This window comes from Rattus norvegicus, chromosome 5, assembly GCF_021556685.1.
Source record: "Rattus norvegicus strain SHRSP/BbbUtx chromosome 5, alternate assembly SHRSP_T2T, whole genome shotgun sequence".
Lineage (NCBI taxonomy): Eukaryota > Metazoa > Chordata > Mammalia > Rodentia > Muridae > Rattus > Rattus norvegicus.
The window spans coordinates 34,934,922-34,957,084 of NC_141538.1; the positions used below are offsets into that span (position 1 = coordinate 34,934,922).

General features: G+C 39.4%; 1 protein-coding gene and 1 non-coding gene across 6 annotated transcripts in view; both read left to right on the forward strand.

Moving 5' to 3' along the window:
• LOC120102838 (uncharacterized) overlaps positions 1-22,163 on the forward strand; it is a 108,802-nt gene that overhangs the window by 34,987 nt on the left and 51,652 nt on the right. For 2 of the 5 annotated variants that reach the window (XR_015620156.1, XR_015620159.1), the window contains 2 exons: positions 6,352-6,416; positions 7,148-7,232. Coding sequence is in view for 1 of the 5 variants with exons in the window: in XM_087551496.1 (XP_087407622.1) it covers positions 6,352-6,416; positions 7,148-7,197 (115 nt within the window). In the remaining 4 variants the exon portion in view is untranslated. Of the gene's footprint in view, positions 1-6,351; positions 6,417-7,147; positions 7,233-7,927; positions 8,706-22,163 lie in introns of those variants that run through there. The other 3 variants (XR_015620158.1, XR_015620157.1, XM_087551496.1) reach the window with 3 other exon arrangements.
• Trnav-aac (transfer RNA valine (anticodon AAC)) lies at positions 1,956-2,028 on the forward strand. The gene has a single exon. It is a non-coding gene; the product is annotated as a tRNA-Val (tRNA).

Genomic DNA, 22,163 nt, shown 5'->3' on the forward strand with positions numbered 1-22,163 from the left:
CTCTGTAGGAGAGAGCAAAGGGGAGTTATTAATATAGCCAAAAGGAATTTTTTAAATAGAGCATTCATTGTGCCTCTGTGTGTGCTTGGAAATGTTGGAGACACAGCAATAGGCAAATTGCTGTGTGCTTTTCCTTCCATGGGCTTGTGAGGCTTGAGGATGGGGCAGCTGACAGGAGGGTTGTAGACACTAATTACAACCTAGAGACATCCGCCAAGTCGATAGACAGCTCCTTAAACATTAGGGTATGGTTTATAAAATGTCTCATTTTTTGTCCTAATTATTTTCAAATAGCAGATAATTTCTTGAGAAGATTCTCTAAATAAAGAGATTCATGAAATTATAGCATAAATTCTTCAAGCAGTGGGGCAGTATGGATTGCTTTGTAATAAAGTGTCATATCTATGCATAAAAATGCAGCATGCATAGGTAAGCCTTTCTTAAGTCTCCCACACCCACACGCTCAGTCTGAATTCCCCTAAGATAACTATTATTAATATTCTGTTATCTCAATGTAATTTTTGCTTCTATATTTCCCTTTTATTTTATTTCTTTTGTCACATACTATATCCTGATTATAGTTTCTCTCCCTCTACTCCTCGCAGTTCTTCATTACTCTCCCTTCACTCCAGATCCACCCTCTTTCTGTCTTTTTTTTTATAAAACAGCAGGGTTCTAAGTGATACCAGCATGAGAAAATAAAATACAAAAAGATGAAACCAAAACTATCATATTGAAGTTGGACATGGCAACCCAACAAGAGGAAAGAGTCCCAAGAGCAGGCATAAATGTGAGAGACCCACTTGTCATCATGGTGAGGAGTCTCATAAGATATAATCTATATGAAGAGGTCCTGGGGTAGACCCATGCAGACCCTATGCTTGCTGCTTCAGTCCTGTACACTCACATGCACCTTGCCTAGATGATCCACGGGGCCTTGTATTCCTGCTGTGCTTCATCCTCTCTGACTCTAATAATCTTTCTGCCTTCTTTTCCTCAGGATTCTCTGAGCTATGAGAGGAGGGATCTTATGGAGACTTCCCATTTACACTTTCCCTTTGCATAAATGTTCGTCTGAGTCTCTGCATTTGTTTCCATCTGCTGCTGGAGGAGCTCTGGATAACACATGTACACTGGCTGATTTTGTTTGTAAACTCGACACAAGCTAGAATCCTTGGAGAGCATGGAGCCTCAGTTGAGGAAATGCTTCCATGATATCCAACTGTGAGGCATTCTCTCAATTAGTGATCAGTGGGGGTGGGCCCAGCCCATTTCTACAAGAGAGCATGCTGATCAAGCTCTGGGAAGCCAGCCAATTCGCAGTATTCCTCCATGGCCTCTGCATCAGTTCTTGCTTCTAGCTGTGATTGTGGTTGAGTTCCTGTCTTGACTTCTTTGACAATGAACTGAATGAAGTGTTAGGCAAATAAATCCTTTCCTTCCCAACTTGCTTTTGGTCAGGGTGCTTCCTTGCAGCAATAGATAACCTAACTGATATACCATTAATCTGTGAGTATAGCAGAATACTATTAAGAATCTATCTATCAGACTGATGAAGCTAAGAAGTGCATGCTGACAGGAACTGGATATAGCTGTCTCCTGAGAGGCTCAGCCAGAGCATGTCAAATACAGAGGAGAATGCTAGCAGCAAACCAATGAACTGAATGGGATCCCTGTTGGAGGAATTAGAGAAAGAATTGAAGGAACTGAAGGGGCTTACAACCCCATAAGAACAACAATGCCAGCCAACCAGAGCTTCCAGGGACTAAACCATTACCCAAAGACTATACATGGACTGACCCATGGCTCCAGCTGCATGTGTAGCAGAGGATGGCCTTGTTGGGCACCAATGGAAGGGGAAGCCCTTGGTCTGCCAAGGCTGGACCACCCAGTGTAGGGGAATGTTGGGGGGCAGGAAGGGAGGGGAACATCCTTATAGAAGAAGGGGGGAGGGGTTGGGGATTTAGCTCAGTGGTAGAGCGCTTGCCTAACAAGCACGAGGCCCTGGGTTCGATCCCCAGCTCCAAAAGAAAAGAAAAAAAGAAAAAAAAATTACTACAGTAAGAAGAAGGGGGGATTGGGATAGGGGGCTTATCTCCAGGAAACCGGGAAAGGAATAACACTTGAAAGGTAAATTTAAAAATATCCAATAAAAGAAAAAAAGAAAGCAATTCATAAATAAATACTTACCCTTTTCCCAGTAAATCAACATGAAATAATATTAGAACCACTTGGACCAAATATATTCTATGTCTTTGGCAGATCAGTAATGCTTGAGTTTTGAGAGTTGATTGTGTATCTATTTTATTAATAATTCACATCACACTGCCATGGAGTGAAATAAAAGTTCTCAGTCCAGATGCAAATTTTTATAGAATAACAGTGTGAAATGTTTAAGCATATGTTTCATTTAGATGAATAGATAGTTTTCATCCAAAAAGAATCTATCTATCTACAAATAATCTATATCTATCTATATACCTACATCTATCAATCTATTTCTCTATATACATATACATATACATATATGTATATATATGTATATGTATATATTTGTACCAGGACTGCCCCAGCATATTTTGCAAGCAAACTATACCTACAGATTGTAGGTAAAAGGTTTCGTGACTAGGTTTGTGTCCATGTTTCTCTTTTGGTAACCTGTAGAGAACCTTTCCTACTAAAGAGAGACTAGAACTTAGGGATGAATACTCCATGTAGATGTCAATGTAACTTCTCTGTGTTCAGTGAGTTGTGTGAGTATTGTCCTCAGCAATGGGGCCCTGATGCTCATTAGCAGAAAGCAAGCCTTTATCTTAGCAACAGCCTAGATTGTTCTGAAAGTTCTGTGCAACCTTCTCCCCCAGTCAAAAAACCAATTTAATGCAACCCAGTATGTCACTAAAAGTCTCATCTGGCTACAAGAGATGGCCAATTGAGACTCCATATCCCCCATTACTAGGGGTCCTAATTAGGATCACCTTTGTACAATCCAGGAAGTTTCCACTGCACTAGGTTTCCATATCATTCCTCAAATTCTCATCAACTCCAGCCATCTCTCTCTACACTCCTTCCCTCCACCTATCTCCATGATCAGCTCACTCTAGTCTTCATTTTCTTCACTCACCCCAGTCTCACCCATGAAATCTAATTTATTTCCTCTTCCCATGAAGATCCATGCATGCTTCTTAGACTCGTCTACTTCCTGACCTCTTTGGGTCTATGGATTATAGCTTGGTTTTCAGTTACTTAGTGGATACTCTCCACTTATAAGCAAGTACAATATGATATTTGTCTCTCTGGGTCTGGGTTATCTCATTCATTCAGGGTTAATTTTTCTAGTTCTATCAATTTGCCTGCAAATTTCAGGATGTTACTTTTTAAAAACCTGAGTATTACTCCATTGGTAAATGTACTGCATTTTCTTTATGCAATCTTCTGTTGAGAGACATCTATATTGTCTCAAGTTTTTGGCTTTTCTGAGGAAAGCCACATGAACATGGCTGAACATGTATCCCTGTGATATGTTGGAGTGCGCTTTGGGTATATATACCTGACTGTTGGTTAGCTGGATCTTGAAATAGATCTATTCCTAGTTTTCTAAGTAATGCCATATTTATTTCCATCAGGGCTAGACAAGTCTGCACTCCCACCAGAAATAATGAAGTGTTCCCCTTTTTTCATCAAAAACCCAGGATAGCAAAAACTATTCTCAACAATAAAAGAACTTCTGGAGGAATCACCATTCCTGACCTCAAGCAGGTTTACAGAGCAATAGTGATAAAAAACCATATGGTAATGATACAGAGACAGGAGAAAGTAGATCAATGGAATAGAACTGGGGACCCAGAAATGAACCCACTCACCTATAGTCACTTAATCTTTGACAAAGGAGCCAAAAAATTCCAGTGGAAAAAAGAAATTTTCAACAAATGATGGTTCAACTGGCAGTCCGCATGTAGAAGAATGCAAATAGATCCATTCTTATCTCCTTGTATAAAGCTCAAGTTCAAGTGGATCTAAGACCTTCACATAAAAATGGATACTCAAACTAATAGCAGAGAAAGTGGGCAAGAACCTCAAACCCATGGGCACAGGGGAATATTACCTGAACAGAACATCAATGGCTTATGCTCTAAGATCAAGTATTGACAAATGAGACCTCATAAAATTGCAAAGCTTCTGTAAGGCAAAGGACTCTGTCAATAGGACAAAACATTAACCAACAGATTGGGAAAAGATCTTTACCAATCCTACATCTGATAGAGGGCTAATATCCAAAATATACAAAGAACTCAAGAATTTAGACTCCAGAGAGCCAAATAATCCTATTAAAAATTGGGTACAGTGCAAAACAAAGAATTATCATCTGAGGAATGTCAAATGACTGAAAAGTACCTAAAGAAATGTTCAAAATACTTAAGTCATCCGGGAAATGCAAACCAAAACCCTGAGATTCCACCTCATTCCTTTGAGAATGGCTAAGATAAAAAACTCAGGTGACAACAGATGGTGGTGAGGATGTGGAGAAGAGGAACACTCCTCCATTGTTAGTGGATTGCAGACTGGTACAACCATTCTGGAAATCAGTCTGGAGGTTCCTCAGAAAATTGCACATAGTACTATCTGAGGATCCAGCTATAGCACTCCTGGGCATATACCCAAAAGATGCTCCAACATATAACAAGGACACACATTCCACTATGTTCATAGCAGACTTATTTATAATAGTCAGAAGCTGGAAAGAATGAAGATGTCCTTCAACAGAGGAATGAATACAGGAAATGTGGTACATTTACACAATGGAGTACTACTCAGCTATTAAAAATAATGACTTCATGAAATTCTTAGATAAAAAAATGGAATTTGAAAATATCATCCTGAGTGAGGTAATCCAGTCCCAAAAGAACACACAGGAAATGCACTCACTGAGAAGTGGATATTAGCCCAAAATCTTGGAATACCCAAGATACAACTCACAGATCATATGAATCTCAAGAAGAAGGAAGTCCAAAATGTGAATGTTTAGTCCTTCTTAGAAGGGGGAAAAATACTCACAGGAGGTAGAGGATGGGAGGGACCTGGAAGGAAGAGAGGAGAGGGAGAGGGGAAAAGGAGGGCAGGATCAAGTATGGGAGGAGACTGGGAAGATATACAAAGGGTCAGAAATCTGAACAGTATTGTGTAACAATGGGGGCTGGGGAGTTGCGAGTGGACAACATCAAGTCCCAGATGCCAGGAAAGCAAGAGTCTCCCAGGACCAAACAGGGTTAAATTAGCTGAAATGACCAACAAAGGGGAGGGAGAACCTGTAGAGACCATATCCAGAGGTTAGGCAAAGCCCCCGGTTGGGGAATGGTGCCACCTATTCATCTCCAAATTTTTAACCCAGAATGGCTCCTGTCTAAAGGAAATATGGGGACAAAGTGTGGAGCAGAGACTGAAGGAAAGGCCATCTAGGGAATGCCCCACCTGGGGATCCATCTTATATACACTATTGCAGATGCCAAAAAGTGCATGCCGACAGGAGCCTGTTATAGTTTTCTCCTGAGAGGCTCTGCCAGACCCTGACAAATACAGAGTTGGAGGTTCACAATCAAACATTGGACTGAGCATGAGAACACTAATGGAGGAGTTAGAGAAGGACTGAAAGAGCTGAAGGGATTTGGAAACCCATAGGAAGAACAACAATATCAACCAACCAGACCCACCAGAGCTCCCAGGAACTAAACCACCAGCCAAAGAGTACACATGGAGTGACATGTGACTCCAGAGGATGGCATTGTCTGCCTTCAGTAGGAGGAGAAGCCCTTGGTCCTGTGAAGGGTAGAAACCCCAGTATAAGGAGAATGCCAGGGCAGTGAGTTGGGAGTGGGTGGGTCGGAGGGGGAGCACCCTCATAGAGGAAGGGGAAGGAGGATTAGATAGGGGTGTCCCAGAGTGGAAACCAGGGGAGGGCATAACATTTGAAATGTAAATACATAAAATATTCAATTTAAATAAAAAAAAATAAAATTGGAATATAACTTAGATAAAGTGAAAATTCTGTTTAAATCTGTGCCCCATATTTTAATTAGATCTTTGGTTTTTTGATATCTAGTTTTTTGTGTTTCTTATATATTTTGGATATTAATCCTTCATCCACTCTGAAGTTGGTAAAAATATTTTTCCAGTCTGTGTGTTGCCACCTTGTCTTAATTTTGGTGTCCTTTACCTTATTTTATGTATCTTGTAGGTTCATGAGGTCCCATTTATTAATTGTTGATCTTAGTGCCTGTGTTATTGGTGTTCTGGTTAAGAAGTTGTTTAATGTGCTATTGTATTGAGAGTATTCCCTATTTTCTCTTCTGTCAGGTTCATTGTTTCTGGTTTGATGTTGATATCTTTGATACACTTGGACATACGTTTTGTGCTGGGTGGTAAGTATAGATATATTTGCCTTCTACACATACATATCCAGTTAGCACCATTTGTTGAAGGTGCTGTGTTTTTTTCCCACTGTGTTTTTATGGCTTCTTTATAAAAAATCGAGTGTGTGGGACCTGACCCTCTGACTCTTATAATTCCCAATCTATGGGTTCTTTCTTGTTCTCTGACAAAGAAAGATGGTGAAAAGATACCATTTGTTTCCTTCTCTGAATTGGATGAGAGGTATATTTTGGAATTACAGCATTAACTCCTTATTCTTGGTTTTTTAAAAGTAATTTAGTGTAGACTGTTAAACAGTTACTCATTAGCCATTTCAAATAGAACAAATTTTTACATCAATTCCCTAAGAAGGCTGATTATAACAACTTAAGTGATGATTAAAGTAATGGGTACCTAAGCTTTATTTTTTAATATTTACTTTGTAATTACTATATAATAATGTAGATGTTCCCTGGAAAAGAAAATTGATTTTCACCAAAATAAGGACTTACTGTAAGGAGAAGATATGACACATGAAGAAGGATTTCATGAGTGGGATAGACTGACAGCCATGAGAAGAAAAAGAGACTTATTCTGTGGCAGAGGATAGCTATGGCCCAGCAGGATATGATTGTATGGTCTAAGCTTGTTGGAACCAAGTAGAGAGCTAAATGATTGTGTCCTTAGAAAGGTTGATTTATTTTTGCTGATGTGTTGGTGTTCTTTGTGCATGTGCCTGCAGATACCTGTGGAGGCCAGAGGAGGGCTTGGGACTCTTGCTCTGGATTTTAAGGCGGTTGAGATTCACTTGGAATGGGTGTTGGAAGGTGAGCTATGGTCCTCTGCAAGAGCAGGAAGGGCTCTGTCAGTGCTGAACCATCTCTGCATACCTACTCTTCCCTTTGAATCCTAAGAACAATTTTCCTTCTTCCACAAACTTTGTAAAACTCCTTTGACTCTAGTGCCACCATTTGCTATCTCTTCTGCACCATGGTTCTGTCCAGTTGTACACCTTCACATTCCTGAACTTTACATCTTTGTGTCTAATTTCCTTTACGTCTTCCCATCTCTTCAGACTGTCTTCCTACGACAGTCCTACTTTTTTATGTCTTAAATTTCTTTGTCTTAATTCATCCCAAATATTCATATTACAAATAAGTTTTACTTTAACCCCTTCATTCTGGTATCTCCAGAATACTATTTTAATGCTTCAATAAATTACTAAAGATTTTAAAAACAGAAAAATGCTGTATTATTTTTTGGTATACACATATTTATAGCATTTGGGATTTGGAAAATATACAAAGATAAGTGCTTTAATCACTTCTCTTTTAAATTAATACACTTAGTGTTATATGAGAGTACCAGAGAGATCAATTTTACTTTGCTTCTACTGAGGCACTTCAAATATTCCATTGGCTCTTGAAAAACTGGTACATGGGTCAGCAGAACGGGTATCCCTCAGGGGAACCTGTCAGAACTGTATGATCCCTAAAAAGGGTGTTGTTGGTTTATTTTCCAGTTTCTCTAAATTTTTGAAATATATTGAAAAGTTCCCCCCACCCCATGGTGTATTCAAGATGACAGCAGCTATGGACACCAAGGTCCACAAAGTCACTCCAAGGAAACTGAGAGACTCATGGAAGCTTTGAGGGGAGATGTAGCAGCAGAGGATGAATCTGAAACAACAACAACAACAAAATGGCATATCTTATGGGAAGATGTTTTTAAAATGAGACCTCATAAGATTGGAAAAGAAGATGATGGAGCGGGGCACCACGAAAAGGAGAAAAGCAAAAACTAATGTTGTGGCAGTAGTGACAGGTATGGGAGCACAGCTGTATCAGACAAAGAAGCACTTTGTTGCCAAGTGGGCCCAGCAGCATGGAGCTGTTGCTCATCCTGATCACCCTGCTGCCCATAGGCGAGCACAGGGCTGCGGCACTTCCCTCTTGATTGTGCCCAAACCATCAAGGCAGCCAGTGTCAAGTGCAGGGAGGTATGCAGTGACCTGGAGCTCATGCAGATCCTGCTCCAGCTCTATCATCACCCTGACACTGGGCATCAACAGCATACCCTAGATAAGTCTCAGCAATAGTCCAGCATTTACCGGAAACCTGAAGCAGGCCAATGACTTGTTGCAATAACGACTTGCTTTTTGGGCAAACCTGGCAGCTTGCAGTCCCACTTTAATAATGAATTTGAAGAAGCAGGGGGAGTGGGGAGAGGTAGGGAGGGGAGAAAGGGGATAAGATTTGAAATGTAAATACATAAAATACCCAAGAAAAATAAAATAAAAAATATAAAAAACAAACAAAGAGTTTGCAGTAGAGAGAAGCAGAACTAGAGAAGCAGTGCTAGCAACAGGTGTGAGAATGTGGCTGTGCTGGACAAGGGTGGACAAAGGAGCATGCTGTGGCCTAGTGGGGCTGGCAGAGGGGTGTGCTCTGAGCAACGGCAAGATATTTGAGGTGAAGGATGGTTTGTTTTCTAAATTATTCCTCCTTGAAAGATTTCCATGGTCTGTTCTGCCACCAGGGACCATGTTGGCCTGTCTATACTGTTGTCTGGAGGCTGTGTGATGTATGGTCGATGTCGGTGGTCTATGCTGCCACTGGAAACCATGTGGAAGTCCATGCTCTGTGTTGTCTCTGGTTGTCAAGGACAGTGAAGCTTCTTTTCCAGTGGAGGAGATGACTGTAGACTTATAACTGAGAATGAGACATTGAAGGCTCCTGTTAGGCACCAGTTTGACTTCTCTGTCTTCAGCAACAGGGTCTTATCATCGGTTTGTGGAGAGTGAGCTAGAGCTGAGACATCTGTGGTTTTCATGGGTTCCTACTGGTGAATGACTCAACTAGATGTAACACATTCCTTGTACTGAAGGTCTTACTTGGTGGTGTAATATGTCTACTTGGGGCTTTGTCTCCACCATTACTTAGTGATTCCATATAGAGTCCTCTTATATATGTATATATTTTAGGAAGCTTCAACAGAAGCTGTTTTCCCTCAAATGCTCCCAGTGTTAGATTCCATGCTGCCTTTCCCTCTTTTCTTCTCTCTCTCTCGTTCCAATCCCCCATTTAATCTTCCCATTCTAGTCCCTCCATTTTCTCTCTATAATAATATATTGTATTTCCCCTTCCTAGGATGAGCCTTTCCTTCCCACTAGTCTATTACTAGTCATTTACCCTCCGTGGTTACACAGATTATAGCATGTATATCCAAGACTTCAAAGCATCCACATATAAGAGATACCATATTTGTCTTTTGGAAAAGATAATTGTTTTCTTGCTCCATGTATTAACCTATAAATTTTTAATTCAGTTTTTAAAACAGATGAATAATATTCCATTGTATAAAGGCACCATATTTTTTATTATCCATTCATCAGTTGATGGACATCTAGGTTGTTTCCAATTTCTGGCTATTATGAATAAAGCAGAATGAACATTGTTGAGTGCATATCTCTGTAGTAAGGTTTAAAGTTCAGATACCCTGAACCTGTAGAAGAAAAAGTGGGTGATAGGCTTGAATTCATTGGCATAGGAAAAATACATTTTTCATTGTACACTTCTGTTACAGTTTTTATTGCTTTGAAGAGACACTACAATTATGGCAGCTCTCATAAAGGAAAGCATGTAATTGGGGCTGGTTTAAAGTTTAGAGGTTTAGTCCATTGCCATCATGGCAGGAAATATGGCTCTAAGCAGGCAGACATAGTGCTGGAAATATAGTTGAGAGTTTACATCTGGATCTTCACAGGAAGAGAGAGAGAGAGAGAGAGAGAGAGAGAGAGAGAGAGAGAGAGAGAGAGAGAGACTCTGAACTTGAGCCTATCTTGAGCATTTGAAACCCCAAAGCCCATCCCTAGGGATACACTTCCTCCAATAGACCATGCCTACTCCAACAAAAACATATCTCCTAATAGTGCCAGTCCTTAAGAGCCCATGGAAGCCATTTTTTGATAGCACAGGCAGTAAGACTAATAAATAGGACCTCGTGAAACTGAAACTGAAAAACTGTTGTATGGTTAAGGACATCATCATTTGGGCAAAGCATCAGGCTACAAATGGAAAAAGATCTTTACCAATTACCAATCTGATACAGGTTTAGTATCTAAAATATATAAAGAACTAAAAATACTGGACATCAAGAAAATAAACAACCCAATTAAAAACTGGGTGAAAACTTAGGGAGTTCTCAAACATAAACGGCTGAGAAACATTTGAGATGCTCCACGTACTTATTCATCATGGAAGTGGAAATTAAAACCACTTTGACATTTCATTCTATATCCGTTAGAATGGCCAAGATCAACAAGAGAAATGACAGATTGTACTGGCAAGGACTTAGAGACAGGAGAAAGCTTACTCATTGTTGCTGGGGGTACAAATTTGTACAGCTACTATGGAAATCAGTGTGGTAGTTCCTCAGGAAACTGGGAATAGATCTCCCTCAAGATCCAGCTATACCATTCTTGGGCATATAGCCAAAAGACTCTAAATTCTTCTACTTTTGTGCTTCTCAACCTTCCTGATATAAAACCTTTCATAATAGTTCCTCATGTTTTAATAACCTCCACCTTCATTGCTAATTCTAAGTGTAATTTTGCTATTATGAATCGTAATATAAACATCTATGTTTTCTGATAGTCTTAGGTGATGGCTGCAAAAGAGTCCTTCAGCTCCAAAGGGATCATTACCCAAAGGTTGAGAATGGCTCTTCTATGCCAGGAGATTTCATTCATACAATTGTGACAGTTAATGTTGGTAGTTGTGTTCTTTAGTTTTGGTCAACTTGACATTAGAATCATCTGGAAAGAGGCAAACCTCAACTGAGAAAGTAACTTCATCACATTGGCCTACAAGAAGAGTCTCTCTCTCTCTCTCTCTCTCTCTCTCTCTCTCTCTCTCTCTCTCTCTGTGTGTGTGTGTGTGTGTGTGTGTGTGTGTGTGATTTCTCGTCTACTGATGTGTGAGGGCTCAGCCTGTTACAGGAGCTACTCTTTTGCTGGTGGTCCTTGGTTATATAAAAGGGCAAGCTGAACAAGCCAGGGGAGCATGCCTGTAAGAAGTAATTATTATTCCTTCCTATCCTGATTTCACCTTATGATGGATTGTAGCGCGCGCGCGCACACACACACACACACACACACACACACACACACCCCAAGTTGCTTTTGGCCACGACATTAGTGAAATAGGAAGCAAACGAGAACAGTAGATAACTTGACAGAATCTAGAGTTCTTGTAGAGATAAACCTTTAGATACGCTTCTGAGGGATTTTCTAGAATAGATTAAGGTATGTGGACAGAGCCCCAATAAAAGGAGGTGGTACCGTTTCTTAGGCTGTGGTCTTACACTGAATAAAAGGGAGAAAGCGAATTAAACACAGTCAGTGCTCTTTCTTTTTTGACCAGTGACTCAACAGGACTAGCTACCCCAAGCTTCTGCTACAATAACTTCCGTGTCATGACACAGAGCACTTTTAAAGTTTGAGCCAAAATAAACCTTTCCTCAATTTGCATTTGTTAGATATCCTGTCATAATAATTAGACAAATATCCAAGACATCAATAAACTTAGAAAAGCTCTGTAGAAGTGCGTAGAGTAGAAATCTATGGGTTTTCTTATAGAATGTAGTCAACTTTCAGAATTTTATAGCTGCTCCTAATTTAACAATACGTTAGACCAGAGAACTAAGAACTTGCCTTGGTGGCTTCAGAGTCAGTGTTTTACAGTATTAATTGCAATCTATCATGGTGCCAAAAACACATAATCAATATGTATTTGAGACTATTTTTAACACATGAATGTCATGAATACTCTGTATTATTTTCCAATAAATATTATTTTTATATTATAGTTATTATAGCCCTGTACATAAATGAATAATGTATTTCCAAAGTCATTATTTAAAAGACTCAGTTGGAGAGGCTAGACATGTATAACCAGTTCAGTCTCAACAATAACATTAAAAAAAACACACACTAGACTTCTCCTTACTTTCATTTTTATGCAAGGATAAAGAAGCAAATAAAGCTACAGAGTTAAGGAAGTTGGTAGAAATCCAACATTCTCTGAGTGCCCATGTGAATCATTTCTGATTCATATATGTACTTTCATAGTGTTAATAGTGAAGGATATTTGGAGATAAAAAAGATTAGAGTAATTTTGAGCTCATTAAATTATAGGTTGACATCTTTTGTGAGGATTTATTTTCCTGGTACAACATGTTTTCAGCCTTTTATTTTGTGTTATTTTTGGCTTAGGTTTTAAATCCTCCAATCATAAAAAAATCAAATGTAGGTTTTTGGACCTGCTGCTCTATCATTAGGGATTATAATGATAATGTCTTTTAGTATTCTCTGGTGTATCTGTACTAGAGAGCAAAGGATAGAGTTCAGCCACCAACAAGAGAGTAAACCTAGGCCACCTACACATATGTATCAGCTGTATAGCCTGGCCCTCTAGTGAGACCTTTAACAGCAAGAGCAGGGGCTGTCTCACTCTGTTGCCTGTCTTTGAATCCCTTTCCCCTAACTGGATAGCTTTGTCTCCCTTTCAACAGAAAAATATACAAGAACTTGATATGCCAAATGATATGATATGTCTCTGAGGAGACAGAGATGTGGGAATGGGGGAGGTGAGATGAGAGAGAGGGACTGGGTGGAGAGGAGAGAAAGGATGCTCTGATTAGTATGTAAAGTAAATAAATAAATTAATAAAAACTGAGAAAAATAATGATAAAGTTCAGGCCATGGTTTACAAAATTTGGGATATATTTTCAAATAAGCTCATGGAAAGGATTAAGGTATTGAATGGCTATGGAAAAGTTCTGCTTTTTAAAGATGAAGAATTGTTTAAAAATGTGGTCTTGTGGAAAACAGAGAAGCTACTAAAGATAAAAATATGTTGCCCCATGTCTTTGAAAATTTGAGGAGAATCAGAATACTGGTGCTTCTAAAAAGAAGATGCACATGTGTTCATATTTCATTGGTAGTTTGATTCTCTACTGCTGGGAGTAAAGTGAAGCTCAGTGAAGGGGAGGGACCAGAGGACCTCACAGAAAAAACTTGTGTCCTCTGTCCCAGTAGTATCTCACTAATCTTGGTTCTTAGTTCCAGTCCTATTAGGATGTGCAGCCTTTCCTCTGGTTCCAAAACCACTAAGAGTAATTGTAGCCACTGATGAGAATGTACCAGAGGCACAAAGAAAACAGAAAATTCAAGTACCATGCTGCTTGCTTTTCAAAGTACAGAGTCATGTGTGATTACAGGAGTACTGGGAAGAGGGCCATTTGAGAAGGTCTGTTTTAGTCTGGCCAGCTGCTGTTCCCTTTGTCTGTCTTTGGGCATTTCTCTGTAGTCTCTTAGAAGATGGTTCTCATGATTGATGAATCAGTTCTTTCCAGTTAACAGATTATCTGGGGAAGAGAGTGGCACAAGAGAGAAGCTTCTTGTTAGCCCTTGAAATACAATGTAAGCTCCTATGGCTGACATTCATAAAGGGTATGTTTGGTGGCTTTCCAATATTTAAGAAGCAAGCAACAAAGGAAACAACCAAACAGCAAGTTCCTGTGAAAAGTACAAAAACCCCTGGCAAGCCATGCTTTCCCATGCTACTGGTTCCTAATCAAAAGGGTTCTCAGGGCCCATGCACCATTAAAGTAGTGCACTGTCCCACTTATTTTCCCAAGTTTTATTTGAGGAAAATTGTGCCCCTTTTCCTTTTGAACTAACAATACACATATGGGATAGTATATGTACAATTTCATTCATATGAATGAGCAATTATCTCTGGGAATTTGTGGGGATTGGTTCTGCTAAAATCCACACATGCTCAGTCAGGTCTCACGTAAAACGATGTAGCAGTTGAATTGATCTGTTCACATCCTCTTCTGTTACAGCACTTTTAGATGGCTTAGAGTTCTGAATACATGTAAATGTTGTATAAACAGTTAGGGTACTGTACAGTTTAGAGGATAAAGATAAGGCGCAAAACTATACATGTTCAGAATAGAATTTTTTCCCCAGGTATTTTCATTGGAGACTGGTTGTGTCCAGATCTTTGATCTTTGCAGTTATACTTACCATTGTTTTGGACATGATTAAGAAGATGCCTAAGATGAAGTTGGGGAAGCTGGAAGATCAGTGAGAACAATCTGAACTTGGAAGTGCTGTCTGAATTTTGATTCCTTAATTATACATTTAGAACTGCCTGGGTGCTTGCAAAATGCCAATTCCTGGATCCCGGCCTATGCTGACCCAATTACAGTCTTGAAGCAGAAAAAGAAAAGGAGTTTGTAACCAGAATCAGATGATACCTTTACTCACAACAGCGGGGACATTTGTTTTGAGATGTGTTATTACTTCGAAACTAGAATTTTCTCATCTCAAATTAATTGTTACAGAATAAAAAATAGGCAATATTTTTGTGACTTTGATACTTCTTAGGGATTACCTAGTAAATGAATCATAGAGGAAAATATGATAAGAATAGTTAATTTAGGTGGAGAATATTTGTCCTGCAAAATACAGTACTACAACAGAAAGTCACAAAAGCAGAATATTTTGGAAAAACATAGACATGTCTGCAAAATAACTTATAGTTCAATATAAATAATAAACCTCTGGAAGCAAATACAGGTTTTGAAAAAACTTGTAGACATTTTATTAAATAAATTGTATGAACATCAAATAAGGATATGAAAAGACGTTCAACATTGGTTATTAAGAAAGTAAAAATCAAAATTATGAGTGGAATTTCCATCAAGGAGGAACATGTGGCTATTTTTAATATTTTAAGTTAATTGATTTATTATATGTGTATGTATATGAAAGCCACAGCAAGGTGATGGAGCTTAGAAGCTAATGTGGTAGTTGGTTCAGACATTTGTGACTCAGAATTTAAACTGAAATTGTGAGTTTGGTGTCAAGTATCTGCTGAACCATCCTGTTGGGTGAATTTAGTTTTAATAGATATCCTAAGTAGACATCATATTCTAGAAAATAAGAACCTCACTACTAGGATTGCTTTACTTCTTTATTGGCCAATGGGATCTTGTAGAGTACAAAGCATTGTAGGCCATTGGCATTACTCTTGATTACCTTCTAGAATTCAGTAAGACTCTATTGTTGAGGAAATCATACATGTGAGTTAAAGAATAGGAAAAAAAATCAAGCTTGTACTCTCCTGGAAGCTTCATCTACTAGACAGCTTTCCTACTGCTGGAAGATGCTGTGTGTGCCACCAAAGGAAACAAGTAATCATCGGTCTACCCTGCTGTATACATTGCAAGCTATGACAAGAACTCACCTGACAAGATATACCAATTAGTACAACAGTGGCATGAATGTTCTTGAAGTATGCATGGGTCATTCATATAATAACCCTTTTCTGGGCCCCAGGATGTTGTCAGAAGAGAAAGCAGAAAGTTTGTAAGAGCTACAAGTGGAATATAACTTCAAGGAAATAGTGTTTTCTGGACACAGCAGTGCAGCTACACATAAGAACTTACCGAAACTGTGGCAGCATATGACCTTTGGAAGCTTATGGTAGGCACAATTCCACTGTGGATGGCAGGGGAATGGACACAGAATCCCACAAGTAGCTAAGGAGCTATTGGCAAATGATTGCTGGGGGGAGAGGGAGAACTGGTTTACATTAGTGGTGTGATCCTAGGTAAGTTGACTATACTCCAGAGCAGGCCTTACCCCTAACAGTAGATGGGTAATGCAGGGACTCCACAGTTATAAAAAGAAAACTCTTAAGTTGGATGGGTAGGATGGTGAGACTTGGGATGATGAATATGGAGGAAATTGGCCTAAGAATAATTGTGATCAAAATACAATGTATTAGATGCTCAAAGAATTAATACAAATATTATTAAAACAACAATAAAAACAACAGCAACTACAAAAGTCCAAATGTTCCTCAACTAAGAATGCATAAGTTGTATATCTATGTATAGAGTTCTACTCAGTAATAAGAAATAATGTGCTATTATGTGAGTTAAAGACTCCATTATCAAAGTATGATTCCATTTATTTAATATTTTAGAAAACATGGAGTCAGAGAATGGGTTCATTACAAAAGGGAAAATAAGATATAATTTTTTATTTTTAGTTGTTGTGATCTCATAAGATGGAGTACTTCAAACTGGTGAATTTTATTGAATGTAAATTATACATTAATTTAGCGGACTGAAAATACTTAGGGGAGAAATTGAAACTTAGATAAAAAAGTAAGAACACTCTTCAGGATAGTTAAGGACTTTTTGCTGGATAATTTTATATCAAGTTGACACAAGGTAGAGTTATCAGAGTAGAAGGAGCCTCAACTGAGAAAATACCTCCATAAGGTCAGGTCACGCTGAAGGCAAGCCTGTAGGGCATTTTATTATTAGGGAATGATGTGGGATGATACCCCACCATCATGGGAAGTGCCACCCTAGGGCTCTTGGTTATGGGTTCTGTAAAAAAGCAGACTGAGCAAGCCATGAGGAGCAAACCAATAAGCAACACTCCTCCATGGCCTCTGCATCAGCTTCTGCTTCCAGGTTCCTAGCCTGTTTGAGTTCTTGCCCTCATGGCTTTTGATGATGATATGAAACTGTGAGTGAAATGAATCATTTTCTACCCATGTTAGTTTTGATCATGGTGTTTCATCAGAGCAATAGTAACACTAACTAAGACATAGTTTTTCAATAAAACTCCAGTTGCTCAGGAAATAATACTGGTCACTGAAAAGTGGAGCTAATAAGGTTAAAAGACACCAAAAAGCAAAAAGGAATGGCTAATCAAGTAAATAGTATAAATAGCAGAATATATATATATATATGTTATATATATATACATATATATTACAGAGGATTAATATCTAGAAGGCAAAAAGAACACTAAAGGGTTTCCATCTGCACCTGGAATTAACCCCTGTACTATAGATCTCTACACACAAATCCTGCCCAGAAAGAGGTGATCTCACAAGCTCACAGGCTCACAGGAGGGATAAGCTATAGCCAGAGACAGCAAGACCAGCTAACACCAGAGATAACAAGATGGTGAGATGGAAGCATAAGAACATAACAAACAGAAAGCAAGGGTACTTGGCATCATCAGAACCCGGTTCTCCCACCAAAGCAAGCCCTGGATATCCCAACACACTGGAAAAGCAAAATTTTGATTTAAAAATTACATCTCAGGATGATGATAGAGGACTTTAAGAAGGACATAAATAACTCCCTTAAAGAAATACAGGAGAACACAGGTAAATGGGTAGAATCCCTTAAAGAGGAAACACAAAAATTCCTCAAAGAAATACAAGAAAACAACCAAACAGGTGAAGGAATTGAACAAAACCATCCAGGATTTAAAAAGGAAAATAGAAACAACAAAGAAAACACAAAGGAAGACAACCCTGGAGATAGAAAACCTAGGAAAGAGATCAGAAGTCATAGACACAAGCATTACCAACGGAATAGAAGAGATTGAAGAGAGAATCTCAGGGGCAGCAGATATCATACAAAAAATTGACATAACTTTCAAAGAAAATGTAAAACACAAAAAGCTCCTAACTCAAAATAGTCGAGAAATCCTGGACACAATGAAAAAACTGAACCTAAGGATAATAAGTAAAGACGAGAATGAAGATTCCTAACTCAAAGGGCCAGCAAATATCTTCAACAAAATTACAGAAGAAACTTCCCTAACCTAAAGAAAGAGATGCCTGGTTCCACAGCCCTCAGACACAAAACTTGCCCGCAGAGGGCTGGTCTGCCTGGAGGACTCTCCTTCTTAGGCCCTCAGCCCACAGGTGAGAACCCACTATCTCCCCATTGCCTGTCTAAGGAGAGACGTGCCAGGAGTGCACCGGGCTCGGTAGCCCCTGTGACAGGGCCCTTCAGGTCTTCATCTTAGCCCAGAGCAGGGGCTGTCCCACAGCTTTCTGACCCAAAACCTGCCAACACAGAGCTGGTCTTCCAGGAGCTCTCTCACTCCAAAGATCACAGGCTCACAAGATCACAGGCCCACAAAAGAGACAAGCTCCAGTCAGAGACAGCAAGACCAAATAACACCCAGATATAACCAGATGGTAAGAAGCAAGCACAGGAACCTAAGCAACAGAAACCAAGACTACTTACATCATCAGAGCCCAGTTCTCCCACCACAGCAAATACTGTGTATCCCATCATCTGGGAAAAGCAGGATTTGGATTTAAAATCAAATCTCATGATGATGATAGAGGACTTTAAGAAGGACATAAATAACTCCCTTAAAGACATATAGGAGAACACAGGGAAACAAATAGAAGCCCTTAAAGTGGAAACACAAAAATCCCTTAAAGAATTACAAAAAACACAACCAAACAGGTGAAGGAATTGAAAAAAACAATCCGGCATATAAAAAGGGAAATAGAAACAATAAATAAATTACCAAGGGAGACAACCCTGGAGATAGGAAACCTAGGAAAGAGATCAGGAGTCATAGACAGAAGCATTACCAACAGAATAGGAGAGATTGAAGAGAGAATCTCAGGGGCAGAAGATTGCATAGAACACATTGACAGAATAGTCAAAAAATGCAAAAAGCAAAAAGTTCCTAACCCAAAACATCCAGGAAATCCAGGACACAATGAGAAGATCAAACCTAAGAATAATAGGTATTGAAGACACGAAGATTCCCATCTTAAAGGGCCAGTAAATTGATTGGTACCAGCATCTTCAGATCAACAAGAAGATGACCAACGAGGTAGTCATCTTGTAGCACTTGCCTAAGCGGCTGTGGGTGGAGGTTGCTGTGTCTGTGCACCTGTCTACCCTGAGTCAGTACAGATCTTCCAGAACTGTGAAGCCAGCCTGCTGGAAGAGCTGGTGCTGAAGCTACAGCCCCAGACCTACTCGCCAGGTGAGTATGTATGCCCCAAAGGGGACATTGGCCGAGAGATGTACATCATCCGTTAGGGCCAGCTGACTGTGGTGGCAGATGATGGTGTCACACAGTATGCTGTGCTTGGTGCAGGGCTCTACTTTGGGGAAATCAGTATCATCAACATCAAAGGGAACATGTCTGGAAACTGACGAACAGCCAACATCAAGAGCCTGGGTTATTCAGACCTGTTCTGCCTCAGCAAGGAGGATCTGTGGGAGGTGCTGAGTGAGTACCCAGGCAGTTATGGAGGAGAAGGGCCGTGAAATCTTGCTCAAAATGAATAAGTTGGTTGTGAATGCTGAGGTAGCTGAGATCGCCCTCCAGGAGGCCAGAGTCTTGGCTAAAAGGCCTTGACCAGCAGCTTGATAATCTGCAGACCAAGTTTGCTCGCTTACTGGCTGAGCTGGAGTTCAGTGAACTGAAGATAGCTTACCGCATTGAAAGGCTGGAGTGGCAGACTCAAGAGTGGCCAATGTCAGAAGACATGGGTGAGGCTGATGAGGCTGAGCGTGGAGAAAGAACGTCCAATGATGGAGAAGAAAAGGCTGGCCAGGAGGGACCCTCAGGCATAGAATGACCCCATCCTGACCCTAGGACTCCCAGGTCAAGTAAATCCAGAGTTGTGGGAAAGTGTGCCTGCAGGAACTGTCATCCTATTTGCTAGGTTACAGAACATAGTTAAATTGGTCTGTAGATGCCTAGCTAGGGATGTGGGTCACAGCGTACATTAGTCCCATACTCACCAGCAAATGTATACACACACACACACACACACACACACACACACACACACACACACACACTGTGTGCATGTGCTCAAGACTGAGTTCTACATAATGTTCCTGTCTTCTGTACACATGTGCATCCTCATAACTACGACTCACTCTCACTTAGCCCATGATCACAGAGAACAATCGAATACACTGGGACTGTTGGGGTAAGCTTCATACATCTTAAAGGAGGTCTGCTGGTATAGGACAAGACAGTGTTGGAGCTACAGGGGAAGTAGACAGATATAATTCCTGAACTCTAGGTCACCACTTGAGCTGCTTCAGGGCATGGCCCAACTTCAGGTCTGAGCTGGGCCAGATGGTATTTTAAAATGAACCTGATGTGTAACTTAGAGTACAGCTAGATAATAAGTGTCATTATTGAGAGAGAGTAAGAGGGTTATTGCACTTTACAACATTTTAAAAAATATAATTATTTTGTGATTTATTAATAAAATATAAGGTTCATCAAAAAAGGTCAGTAAATATCTTCAACAAAATCATAGAAGAAAACTTCTCTAACCTAAAGAAGACATGCCTATAAACATACAAGAAGCCTACAGAACTCCAAATAGATTGAACCAGAAAAGAAATTTCTCCCTTCACATAATAGTCAAAACACCAAATACACAAAACAAAGAATGAATATTAAAAGCAGTAAGGGAAAAAGGTCAAATAACATATAAAGGCAGACCTATCAGAATTACACCAGACTTCTCACCAGAGACTATGAAAGCTAGAAGATCTTTTATTGATGTCATATAGACCCTAAGAGAACACAAGTGCCAGCCCAGGCTACTATATCCAGCAAAACTGTCTATTAACATAGATGGAGAAAACAAGATATTCCGTGACAAAACCAAATTTACACAGTATCTTTCTACAAATGCAGCCCTACAAAGGATAATAGATGGAAAACTTGAACAAAAGGAAGGAAACTACACTCTAGAAAAGGCAAGAAAGTAATCTTCTTGAAACAAACCAAAAAGAAGAGAACCACACAAACATAATTCCACCTCTAACAACAAAAATAACAGGAAACAACAATCACTATTACTTAATATCTCTTAAGATCAATGGATTCAGTTCCCCAATAAAAAAAAAGAGAGGAAAACTCATAGCCCTGAGTTCCTCCATAAAGAAATTGGAGAGAGCATTCACTAGTAGCTTAGCAGCCCTTCTGAATGCTCTAGAATGAAAAGAAGTGAATACACCCAAGAGGAGTAGACGGCAGAACAAATCAAAGTCAGGGCTGAAATCAATCAAGTAGAAACAAAAAGAACTATACAAAGAATCAACAAAACAAGGAGCTGCTTCTTTGAGAAAATGAACAAAATAGATAAACCCTTAGCCAAACTAAACAGAGCGCATAGAAGCAGTATCCAAATTAACAGAATTAGTAATGAAAAGGGAGACATAACAACAGAAACTGTAGGAAATTAAAAAAAATCAGATCCTCCTACAAAAGTCTATACTCAATAAAACTGGAAACCTGGATGAAATGTATAATTTCCTAGACAGATACCAGGTACTAAAGTTAAATCAGGATCAGATTAATCAATTACACAGCCACATAACCTCTAAGAAAATAGAAGCAACTATTAGAAGTCTCCCAACCAAAAAAAGCACAGGGGCACTTGGCTTTAGTGCAGAATTCTTTCAGACCTTCAAAGAAGATCTAATACCAATACTCCCCAAATTGTTCCATAAAAATAGAAATAGAAGGAATACTACCCAATTCTGCCTATGAAGCCACAGTCACACCAATACCTAAACCACAAAAAGAACCATCAAAGAAAGAACTACAAAACAATTTACCTTATGAATATAGGTGCAAAAACACTCAATAAAATTCTAGCCAATTGAATCCAAGAACACATCAAAACAGTCATCTACTATGATCAAGTAAGCTTTATCCTAATAATGCAGGGATGGTTCGATATACAGAAATCCATACATGTAATCCAGTATATAAACAAACTCAAGGAAAAAAAAACCATATGATCATCTCCTTGATGCTGAAAACCTTTGACAAAATACAACACCCATCCATGTTA